Below are 10,837 nucleotides of genomic sequence, written 5' to 3'. Positions count from 1 at the left end.
GTGTGTGTGTGTGTGTGTGTGTGTATGCCTGCAGGTCCTGCCTCAGGCTGCTCTGGTGTCAGAAAGAACAAGCCTGTCAGCCAGGTATTGCATCATTCTGCGTAAGCTACAGACACACACACAGACACACACACACACTTTTGTCAAAAGGTACTCTGTGGCCCCTCTCCCTGAGGATGCACTTACTGTGCAAGACCTGCACAGATCCACTCATCCACTCTCTTAATGAGGGGACAGAAAACAGAGGGCAGACAGTGGGGTGGGGGTTGAAGCTGACAGCATTACTATTACTGACAGAGTCGTAAAACGTTTAGAAACACACATATATGTATAGATATATGTGTGTGTGTGTGTGTGTGTGTGTGTGTGTGTGTGTGTGTGTGTGTGTGTGTGTGTGTGTGTGTGCGCACGCGTTTTATTTGGATTGTACTTTAACACTATCAGAGTGAAGATATTTAGGAAAGAAGGAACATTTCGGCCGGTTCTCATCTGTTCACATTTCAAGTGTCAGGTTAGAATCAGGTTTAGGTTTGAGTGTGATAGTAAAACTTAAGGGCAAGAGCCCAACACATGCATTATGTCAGCAAATGTCTTTACAGAAATAGCAGTAAAAGCGACCGTGTGCAGCAAGATGAATTTGGCTACATTTCCTATGTCTGCATTAAGAAAGAGGTTCCTGTCTCCGTCTCTCTGGGCCGATGTGATGAATTTTCATCAGTGTGTTTCCTTATTAAGCCTGTTTCTGCCATGCCTCGCAGTCACACAAACACATTAACTGTCTCTCTCCCTCACACACAGGCATCGATACACACACGCACACACACATAGACAGGCCTTAGATGAGAGCCACTCTATGAGAAATGAAGGAATTAGTGCTTATAACAAGCTCGAAGAAGACCCCTTACTGGGAGCGCAGTGGAAGAAACAAATGTAATAGATGTTGATGCGACACAGGAATCATATCCATGCATAACAGCCATTATGTGACATTTAGACACACATAACTCTTCATATTATAAGTTTACTGTCCAAATGTGTATGTGAGTGTGTGTGTGTGCATGCATGTGCGTGTACGTAAATGCATGTGTGTGTGTGTGTGTGTATATTTCAGATGATACTCCATTCACCGTCTGTTGTTCATGCTTGTGTGCTACAAGTAAATGTACTACATTTGATTTTTATCAAGCGCTGATAATTGGCCCTTCATCTGCTTCTCTTTCTCATACCTCTCATCCTTCTCTCCTGTGTACGCTGTCATGTCCTCACAACTCTTTTATTTGTCCCACTTTCATGTGGCAGCATCCTGATAAGGTCTGGGACCAACCTCTGCTGTGTGCTCTGCTCAATATGGGGCACACACTCGTCTACTCAGGCAATGAGCCTAGTAGGAATTGGTGGACTAATTTCTGCTTAATGGCATTATATTCTTACTGGGGATGTGCTTTGTGGACCAAAATGACATAAATGGCAATATGAAAGGGCTTATTTCCTAATTGCACCTGATGCAATTCTTACATAATGTTGTGGACTTGATGTGAAGGATTTTTAAACCCCCAAGCGTTCCATGATGAAAAGTCAATTTCAGCCTTGTTTTCTTTTCTCTGTGTTAAGTCAAGTAAATAACAGGAGCTCCTGACTGATCAATAAGGAACAGGCTGCAGCTGTCATGTCTCGTTATACATGGATGAAGAGGCACACGCTGATTTGCACACACAAAAACAAGCACATGAATATCAAGGCGAGGGCAGGAAAAAACAAAGATATGGTTATTATTTTTAATCGTATTAAAAGTATGAAACACGGAGGTAATGATTTGCTTAATAACCCTCTCAAGGCCTTTTAGGGACTCAGAAAATGACCTTCTGTCACATAATAGGTTTGTTTGTACATTTTAAATATATTTAATCGTCTTACTCTCACACACACCAGTTTGCTCCGTGGTGTTGTGGTCACACGTTCATCTACAAAGCAAAAGATCCCAGTTTGGTCCTGAGGGAGACATGAATCCTTTTGGGGGCACCTGGTGCAAAAATCTGTCAAATCAAACATGTGGAGCTACCTTCAGCGGTGACCCCTTGTGAAAAAAAAAGGGGGGGGGGGGTCACAACAGGATAGATTTCTTGTCTTTCTCCAAATTCTTCCTGCATATCAGTGGCTGCTGTATCAGTATTAACCTCCGATGTCGCCTCTCCCTATCCCGGCTCCTCCATTTCTCAGCCTGGGTTTGAAATGATCACCTTTACAGGTTGACTAAGTCAAGGATTTGGAAACAATAATGACACAAAAGCTTTCAGGACAAGTGAAAGACTGAGAGAAGAAAGCTGGAGAGGCAGGGAAAGAGATGGTAAATGGCCTGTATTTATATAGCGCTTTACTAGTCCCTAAGGACCCCAAAGCGCTTTACATATCCAGTCATCCACCCATTCACACACACATTCACACAGATGAAATGGTTAAAGTGAAAACATGTTATTCCTGGGGAAGACGCGCCTGTGTTGATGCTGTGAGGTAGGCAGAGTGCATGTCTAACACTAACGAGGGGCTGATATATTCAGCATGCTGCTCTGCCAAGGACAGTTGTAGCGAAGCTCTGAAAAATATACTGTCTCTGCGTATGGAGGCATATGCAACCTGACATGCGAGGCCTGTCATGTTTCGTTCAAGCAAATCTGCTGCTCTCATTCTTCTCCGGAGGCAAACATCGACATACTTGTTAATATTTTCCTTCACAAACACACACACATGCAGACACATACACTTTGGTGCCGTTTATCTTATTATACTGTGCATCTCCAGTCACCTCTTAACAAAGGCAGTGCAGCATGACTTAATCGAATTGTGTGGATATCAGGATTTGCATTGTGGTGATGAAGATAATGACAATGTTGTCGATTTGCAAGCAGCATCAGTCTGACAGTGACAAGGACACACTGACACAACTAAGCACTTGACTGACAACACAAAAAGCAGCTTCACACAGCAGTGGGTGAAATATTTACATAACATCCATTTGCAATTATTCTCAGCTTTCTAAAACTGGCAGCACATCCAAAGGGAAAGTAGACATAGCGCCTTGTCACACACAGCGCATGCCTACTGCGTTTCTTCGTGTCTGTTATTCTGTTTGTGTTTAGCCCTGAGACAGCGTCGATTTGCCGATAAGAAAGAGACCGTCTCCTCTTTCTCCAGAGAGGCCGACTGAGCCTGTGCCAAGTGGGACAGAATGGCTAAAGACATGAGTGGCGTTAAATAGCAGAATCATAACCTTGACGCCAAGAACCTCTGAAACACTTCCTGTATGAGCCGATAAAAAGCTGTTCTGTTCCATTTTAGCCTAAACACAGCACTTGTGAACAGCCACACACACACCCACAAACGCAGAGCTGTGCACCGGCAATTTGATTTAGGGGTGCCGAAGATGAAGTGTGATGTCTCGGATAGCTCGGTGCGGCTTCACACCGAAGTGTGCGTGTGCCTGTGTGTGTTAATGGGTGTGCATTTTATAAGAATATAAGGAAAGTACGCAGCAAACTCTGCAGTTGTTACGAGGCTGCCTTTTTTGTTCCCTGCCAGCGTTTCCTGAATTCTACATTATTAAGTAATGTCGATGGACTCTTATTTAAAATTTCAAAAGTTCAGCTGAAGTGAGTTAAGATCCATGTAAATCATGTTATTCCCATTTGTGTTACAGTTTTGTTTAATTATAGGAGACTCAGTGCTTATTTTGACCACGTTTGACAGTGTGAGCTGAATTGAGTCTCCTGAGCTCTGCGCTTGTTACGTTTTGTGGTCTAATTAGAGGCAGTATGAAGGGACAGTTAGTTCCTCATCCCTCAGAAACACTGACTTATTTTGTAAGTACTGAAATCATACATTAGTTACTCCCTTCTTATTATAATGAAAAATATAAAAATACATTTTCCCACCTGTAGGTGCTCAGTCATGTCTCCACCAGAGATGGGCAGTAACGCGTTACTGTAATCCGATTACTTTTTTCAAGTAACGAGTAAAGTAAGGGATTACTATTGCAAAACGGTAATTAGATTACTGTTACTTTCCCGTAGGAACGCTGCGTTACTGCGTTACTAAAACCGTGATTTATTGCGAGAATGTCTCATGACAGTGACGTAAGCGAGTGCGACGTTGTGACAACAGCTGTGTGCAGATCAACAATGGATCACATATCGAGTGCAGAGAGAGTATGAGCGTGCAGCGTTTAAAGCGTGGAAGTACTGACCTTACTTTGAGTTTGATTCCATAAAAAGTGACAAAAACATTAGTGTCCGCTGTGCGTGGGAAGAAAACTTCTTTTTACACCAAAAAACCCCTAAACAAGCTCAGAGTGCGCAACGACGTAATGGGAAACTCACAGAGAAACTCGCGGATTCTTCCACTGACCGCTGCGGCACACCTGCACCAGGGTAAACCTCCGCCTACCCCACTCCTGCTTTACAGGTGAAAATAGAGCAACAGGACCGCTGAGTCTTTGACTTTATTTATTTTCTGCTGTGTTTTACTTGCATCTATTTGAAAGACTGAGTGTAAAAACAGAGGTTAATATCTGTTATTAACCTCTGTCTCTCTTCCACAGCATGTCTTTTATCCTGTCTTCCTTCTCTCACCCAACCAATCACAGCAGATGGCCCCGCCCCTCCCTGAGCCTGGTTCTGCCGGAGGTTTCTTCCTGTTAAAAGGGAGTTTTTCCTTCCCACTGTTGCCAAAGTGCTTGCTCATAGGGGGTCATATGATTGTTGGGTTTTTCTCTGTATCTATGATGCGCCTTGAGGCGACTTATGTTGTGATTTGGCGCTATATAAATAAAATTGAATTGAATTGAAAAACAAAAAAAATTATTTTATGTGCTGGAATGTGCAGACAATAGGTTTAAATGTTAAACAAATTTCTTCCAGTCAGTGAATGTTGCATATAATTAAATTTTTGCTTGATGCATAAAGTTAAAAGATTAAAACTAATAAAACAAGTTTTAAAAAGAGACTTTTCCATCTGATTACATTTTGTATGATGGATTATGCAGAAAAAGTAGAATTGGGCTGAAAGATCTATCACTTTATCACCTCTTCAGGTTGTAAATTGTGTTTTAAAAAGTAACTAAGTAACTAAGTAATTAATTACTTTTGAAAATAAGTAATCAGTAAAGTAATGGGATTACTTTTGGGGGGAAGTAATCAGTAATTAGTTACTGATTACTTTTTTCAAGTAACTTGACCAACACTGGTCTCCATATAGCGAGTTTGAATCACAGATTGACCATTAGCAAAAAAAAAAGGCATGACTGAAAAAATCTGGAAATGTTAAAAGGAAACATTTCTTGTGATGCTGAGACTCCCACATCACACAGCAGTCAGACCTGCTGATTCAAAGGCGAACCTGCCACTGAGAGATCAGTGACGGCATCGCTTAGAAAGGCTGGAATGTTGCACTGCACTTCAATGCTTTCATTTTATCCCTGATATCGTGCTACCTGCAAATCTGTGGCACATATTCAGGCTGGTGGCTGTGAATGTTTCTTACAGAGAGGTTGTCCTGTCATGCCTTCAAGTGCTTTCTGACTTTGGGGACATTCTTTCATACCCTTACCAAACACAGTGAGTCTGACAAAGCCTGTTAACATATACACACATACAGCCACATGTGCCCACACTTACACTCGCAAAGAAACACACTCACCTGTGCAAGCATTTGCACACAGATAGCTGTGAAGCTGTGAGGTTGATAGGTACTCTCAGTCTGCCTCTGCAGTTCTGTGTTTCACACTTTGTTCTGTTCTCATGTACACTATTTTCTCTATCCACCTTTCCACTTAGTCACAGTGCACTTTTCACTTTGCTTTTCTGTTCCCATTATTTATCACCTTTTCCCTCGTCTTCCATCTTTTCCAGTCCTTCCCTCTCATCTCCATTCTCCTCATATCCTCCATATATCTCCTCCTACTCCTCGTCAACTTCGAGGCTCGCACTGACTCAGTATTCTGCAGGTACGGTGTTTTTATGGCAGTCTGAGAAACATTCTCTGTTGGCACAAGGAGAGAAAAGGTGAAATACACTGTAACTGAAGGAAAGTACCCTGGACTGATTACATCCCTCCAAATGGAAAGCACAGACAGTTATTTAGTGTTCTTTTTAAGGCCATCCACATTTCAAACCCTCTGGGAATTTGTACTTCACACAAAGAAGTGAAGTGCTTCATTTTAAGTTTCAACTAAACCGACACCAAGTGTTAAACAAACTGGAGGAAAAGTTTTTAAAAACGTTAATGCCAGTGTAAAGGCAGAAACAGATTTATTTTAATAGTGTGTATAGTGTCTGCAGATGGGGACAGAGCAAGAAAGCGATGGGCTGAAAACGTAGCATCTCAAAGTTCTTGGCAAACCCATTTCCTGACCCTTCTGAAGAATAATACTTGGGGCTTGGCAGCCTTTACTTTATTTCAGCGGGTACACTTTGTTCCCAGAGGGATGGATGTGCTCCATTCATGCCAGCTTCACCTTCACCGTCCTGGACCTTGTCATGGGATTGTTGTTGCGCTTACATAATCTTCTGGCAGTACTGTGCATTTTCACCACTAAATACCTCCCATCTCACCGGGGCATTACACTCACACAAGGATGGACATATGGATGCATACGTACACACAGGCACGCACCCTCCTGCTCAAACCTCTATCTGTACTTGCGACTTACCCGCATCAGCCTTTATACTTGCTCAGGCACACACTTTTATACGCCTGCACATACACACATTGTATCCCAGCACTCTGGATTAGGGGTACAGATTAAAGATTACGGCCAGCACTGGGATTACACAGTACTTTCCTGCCCCTCCTCCATCACAGGACAGACCCACCTCTGGCCCTATCATCTACACTGGTGATGTCATCCACACAAAGAGAAGAGAGAGGATTTTATGTCACTGATATTCATTCCTTAATCCTAAATTAGCACCCACAAAATGCCATTTCTGCTAAGGATTGTCTTCTCTTCTGTTATATATATCTGGCTATTCCTCTCTCTCTCTCTCGCTGTTACACAATAAACAATGAAGTCATCTTTACATTACTGGCTCTCTCAATGCAATTACTCACATTAATCAAAGCTCCTTCTCAAATGTCCCATTCCCTCCCTACTGCGTCATTTCCTAACTCAATTGAAGAGACTCGGAGATAGAAACAATAGAAATTATACAACAAATGGGAATAGGTTCGATATTAAGGCTCAGGTAACAGTACGTGATGGAGGAGAAGGATCTTGAGGATGCATGAGTGAAGTTTCCAGGGAATCTGTCTCCTACAGTAGATGGTGTGCTTAAAAGGTGTGGGTGAGGATTGCCTGAGGACTGTGGTGAGATGGTATATCGATTGCTGATTCACTATCTAGATCCTTCATATTCTACCTGGGCGTTTGGAACCTCCTGTGGGGTCACAAGCTATTTTAAGGTAGACATGATAAGAAGATTTTATATATAAATATACAGTATTACATACAGTATGTGCAGTGTTAACAGTATGAGTTACTATCAGGTGAAAAGACCAGTGCAGTATTATATGCAGTATATGCGAGGCTAGCAGCAGGAGTTACGATGAGATAAAAGGGAAGCATTAAAAGTCATTCTGTGTCATATCAAGACTGACAGACTGTGAACAAAAGAAATGATGTCATTAAAATCTAGCGGTGTCAGTCCAGCGATTGGTGAAGAAACCAGCTGCTTCAGGGATGCAGGGACACTGCCCTTTAGAAATAAAGTTTAACTTGAACTTGACAGACGTTGCACTGAATCTGCAGACTTTAGCAGAGTAAAGAGAAGCTTAGTGGGTAGCTTAGGGTCTGTTGACAAGGCTGGCATAAACCAGGCTGCCAGAAGCATCGGCATTCACATTTGTTCTGAAACTGACACGGTTGTATCTGTGGCGCTCCATCGTACTGTATATTTTAAAGACTAATAGTAATGACGCTCCTTCAGTCTCTTCTGACTTCAACAACTGGGAAGCTTTCACAGTGTTTCATCAGTAACTCTGTTCCTCTTTAATACGCTGGTTTTTGCCTCTCCGTTTCCTTTTATCTGTCTGTCACCTGAAGGCATCTTCAGAATAATTTATTTGACCCCAATAGTGAAGTGACTCAAAGACCTTTCTCTTCGTTTTTCATTTTTGTTTCTTTTTAGGTGAATGCCGTCATGCCATTTGGGTGCCTTGCCCTGCGAGATGGGCGAACGTATGACACCATATCTGATGTCACAGACAAGTATGAGTTCGGACAAGTCCTGCGAGCGTAAGTGCTACAAAGCTTTATGCACGGATTTCTTTTCCCTCCTCTCCATTGTAAACATTTCACAGGCACAAGGTTTTCATTCACCTCATGAGTTATTTTCTGAACTGGACAGTTCTCACCACAGCTTTGGTTTGGCATATTAGAAGGTTTCACTGCAGGAATGACAGAAGGTAACAGATGCTGGTGTGTAACAGACAAATGTGACAAATTTGTCCGTTTTAGCCTCAATATTTTTGATTGTAAAAGTTCAGGAAACACATTGTTCGAAGGCTTTTGTTTATTCACTGGATCTATTATTTATTCAAAAAATATTTAGACATAGTGCGTAAAACCTCTGAAAATCAGTTTGCTGCTCAACTGGCTGAAAACGAACCATTTTCTTCTGCGCACCCCTTCGAGAAACACGAACTCACACACACACAGGCAGGCATGCAAACCATACACACAAATACCAATCAGTGTAAAAGGCCATATGGCAACATCAGCATCTGGCCTCAGAGATTTCTGCTCATCTTTTATATAACACACACACGCGTGCATGTACACACACACAAACTTAAAAACACATTAAGTCAGAATTAAGTGCAAAGCTTTTGCTGTAGGCCTGTACATGTGCTTCTTAAAATTGTGTTTATCGCTTTTTCTTTTTCATTCTCATTGTGAAACATTGCAGTTTAATTTTCCATCACGAAGCTTCCCTGAATCCATTTGGGTGAAGTACTGAATGCCCCAAAGGCTCAAAACCTAATGCCGCCCAGCTGATGGGAGCTGTAAGACCCATTTCAACCCTTCTATCCAAAGCTTCACCTCCTAATTAAATTATTTCACTGAGTTTCACCAAAGCAGCCAGTGTACTCTTTGTGCCCCTAATTTGAATATTATTCTGTCTCTCCTGGACCGCGCTCTCATACAAAAAATATCAGAAACTTTCATCCTTCTTCCAGCATTTACTCTTTCTGCTGTTCTCAGTCTGTCTGTCTTTCTGTCCATTTCTTTTTCTTATCGCGTAGGAAGGAGTTCTGCGAGCTGTGCCTGGCAAAGGACAGACAAACAGACAAGGTGTTTGTCTGCAAGAAATTCCTCAAGAAAGATGGCAGGAAAGTCCGCAAGGCTGCCAAGAACGAAATCATGATTCTGAAACTGTACGCAATCAGTTTGTGAACAGATGGATGTATGATTGAGCAATGGAGAAAGGCGGAGAGGAGGAGAAGGAGAGAATGTTTGGATATACTAATTTTCAAGTGAAATGAATTGTGCAATAATTCTTGTTGATATTGTAAGCTGAGATGTGAATTGTGCTTTTTGCTTTATTTAGTCACCTGACAGACTCCTTAGCACCTTACGCTTGCACCTAGCGTCCTACAGTCTGTGACTTCTTTTGCCTCTTCCAGGGTAAACCATCCAAACATCCTTCAGCTGATAGATACGTTTGAGACTCGGAAGGAATATTTCATCATCCAGGAGCTGTGAGCATTTCTTTGAACTTTTCCACCGATTGTCTTTCTCGCGTTAACATCATTGTCAGTATCTGTTTGAGTGTCGTTTTTGTGCATGTGCCGTAACACAAATCCAGCAGCTCGAGGGTAGGAGTTGAGTCTATCCTCTTATTACTGTGTGCTCTGTTGTTCCCCTCAGACACAGGGGAAGGTGTTAGATTTGATGAGATATTTGCTCTTAGTAACACTCAACATTACTCAGTGCTCCTGAAGCACTGCTCTGCTACAAGAGAGTCTCTGTGGAGAGCTTGGGATCGATACACTAGAACTCACCTAATCCACATCACTTGTGACTTGCGCATTTTGATATTTGCAGCTTTATTTGAAAGCAATAATAATGACTGGAGCAGAGTGGACACATTATTTATGCCGTGTTACTGAAACAGAGAAAGACAAACTGCACTTGCAGTCATTTGTGTGTACATCGGGCTATTTATGTGTAGCTCACACATTAGCCCAGGCACCAGACCTCCTGCTGGAAGCATTACATGATAATCATTGTCATCGTTCATCTCAAAATGTAACTAAGTATGTTAGAGTAATGACTAATAGTATCGTTTTTAATTGCTCAGCAGTGCTGGCTCCAGCCTAGCAGAGAAGGTTGTTTATCCTTCGTAAATAAAAGGAAACTGTGCTGCAAAAAGACTGAAAGTGGTTTACAGTGTTTCAAAATAGCCTTTTACATGTCATGGGATTTTTAGTAATATGTGTACTTGTGCCTGTGTGCACGCATGTGTGTGTGTGTGTGTGTGTGCGTGTGTGTGCGTGCGTGTGTGTGTGTGTGTGTGTGCGCGCGTGTGTGTGTGTGCGACTGCACGCAGTGCCACAGGAGGAGATGTTTTTGACTGGATTCTGGACCAAGGGAACTACACAGAGAGAGACGCTTCCAATGTCATCAGACAAGTCCTGGAGGCTGTGGCATACTTACACTCCCTCAACATAGTTCACAGGAACCTGAAGGTACATGCTGACTGCCTTTCTGTGTCTTATGGCGTGTGTGTGTGTGTGTGTGTGTGTGTGTGTGTGTGTGTGTGTGTGTGTGTGTGTGTGTGTGTGT

General features: G+C 42.3%; 1 protein-coding gene across 3 annotated transcripts in view; it reads left to right on the top strand.

The window, feature by feature from the left end:
* Positions 1 to 10,837, top strand: part of camkvl (CaM kinase-like vesicle-associated, like) — a 51,708-nt gene that overhangs the window by 32,530 nt on the left and 8,341 nt on the right. For all 3 annotated transcript variants that reach the window (XM_005732490.1, XM_005732491.2, XM_005732489.2), the window contains exons 2-5: positions 8,178 to 8,284; positions 9,295 to 9,426; positions 9,676 to 9,750; positions 10,602 to 10,740. In XM_005732490.1, the coding sequence (XP_005732547.1) occupies positions 8,190 to 8,284; positions 9,295 to 9,426; positions 9,676 to 9,750; positions 10,602 to 10,740 (441 nt within the window). In that variant the 5' untranslated portion in view covers positions 8,178 to 8,189. The remainder of the gene's footprint in view (positions 1 to 8,177; positions 8,285 to 9,294; positions 9,427 to 9,675; positions 9,751 to 10,601; positions 10,741 to 10,837) is intronic.

This window comes from Pundamilia nyererei, unplaced genomic scaffold (assembly GCF_000239375.1).
Source record: "Pundamilia nyererei isolate P.nyererei 1_Seehausen unplaced genomic scaffold, PunNye1.0 scaffold00047, whole genome shotgun sequence".
Taxonomy (NCBI): domain Eukaryota; kingdom Metazoa; phylum Chordata; class Actinopteri; order Cichliformes; family Cichlidae; genus Pundamilia; species Pundamilia nyererei.
Note: the sequence above shows the minus strand (reverse complement) of the source record. Positions and strands in the feature narration are given on the sequence as shown.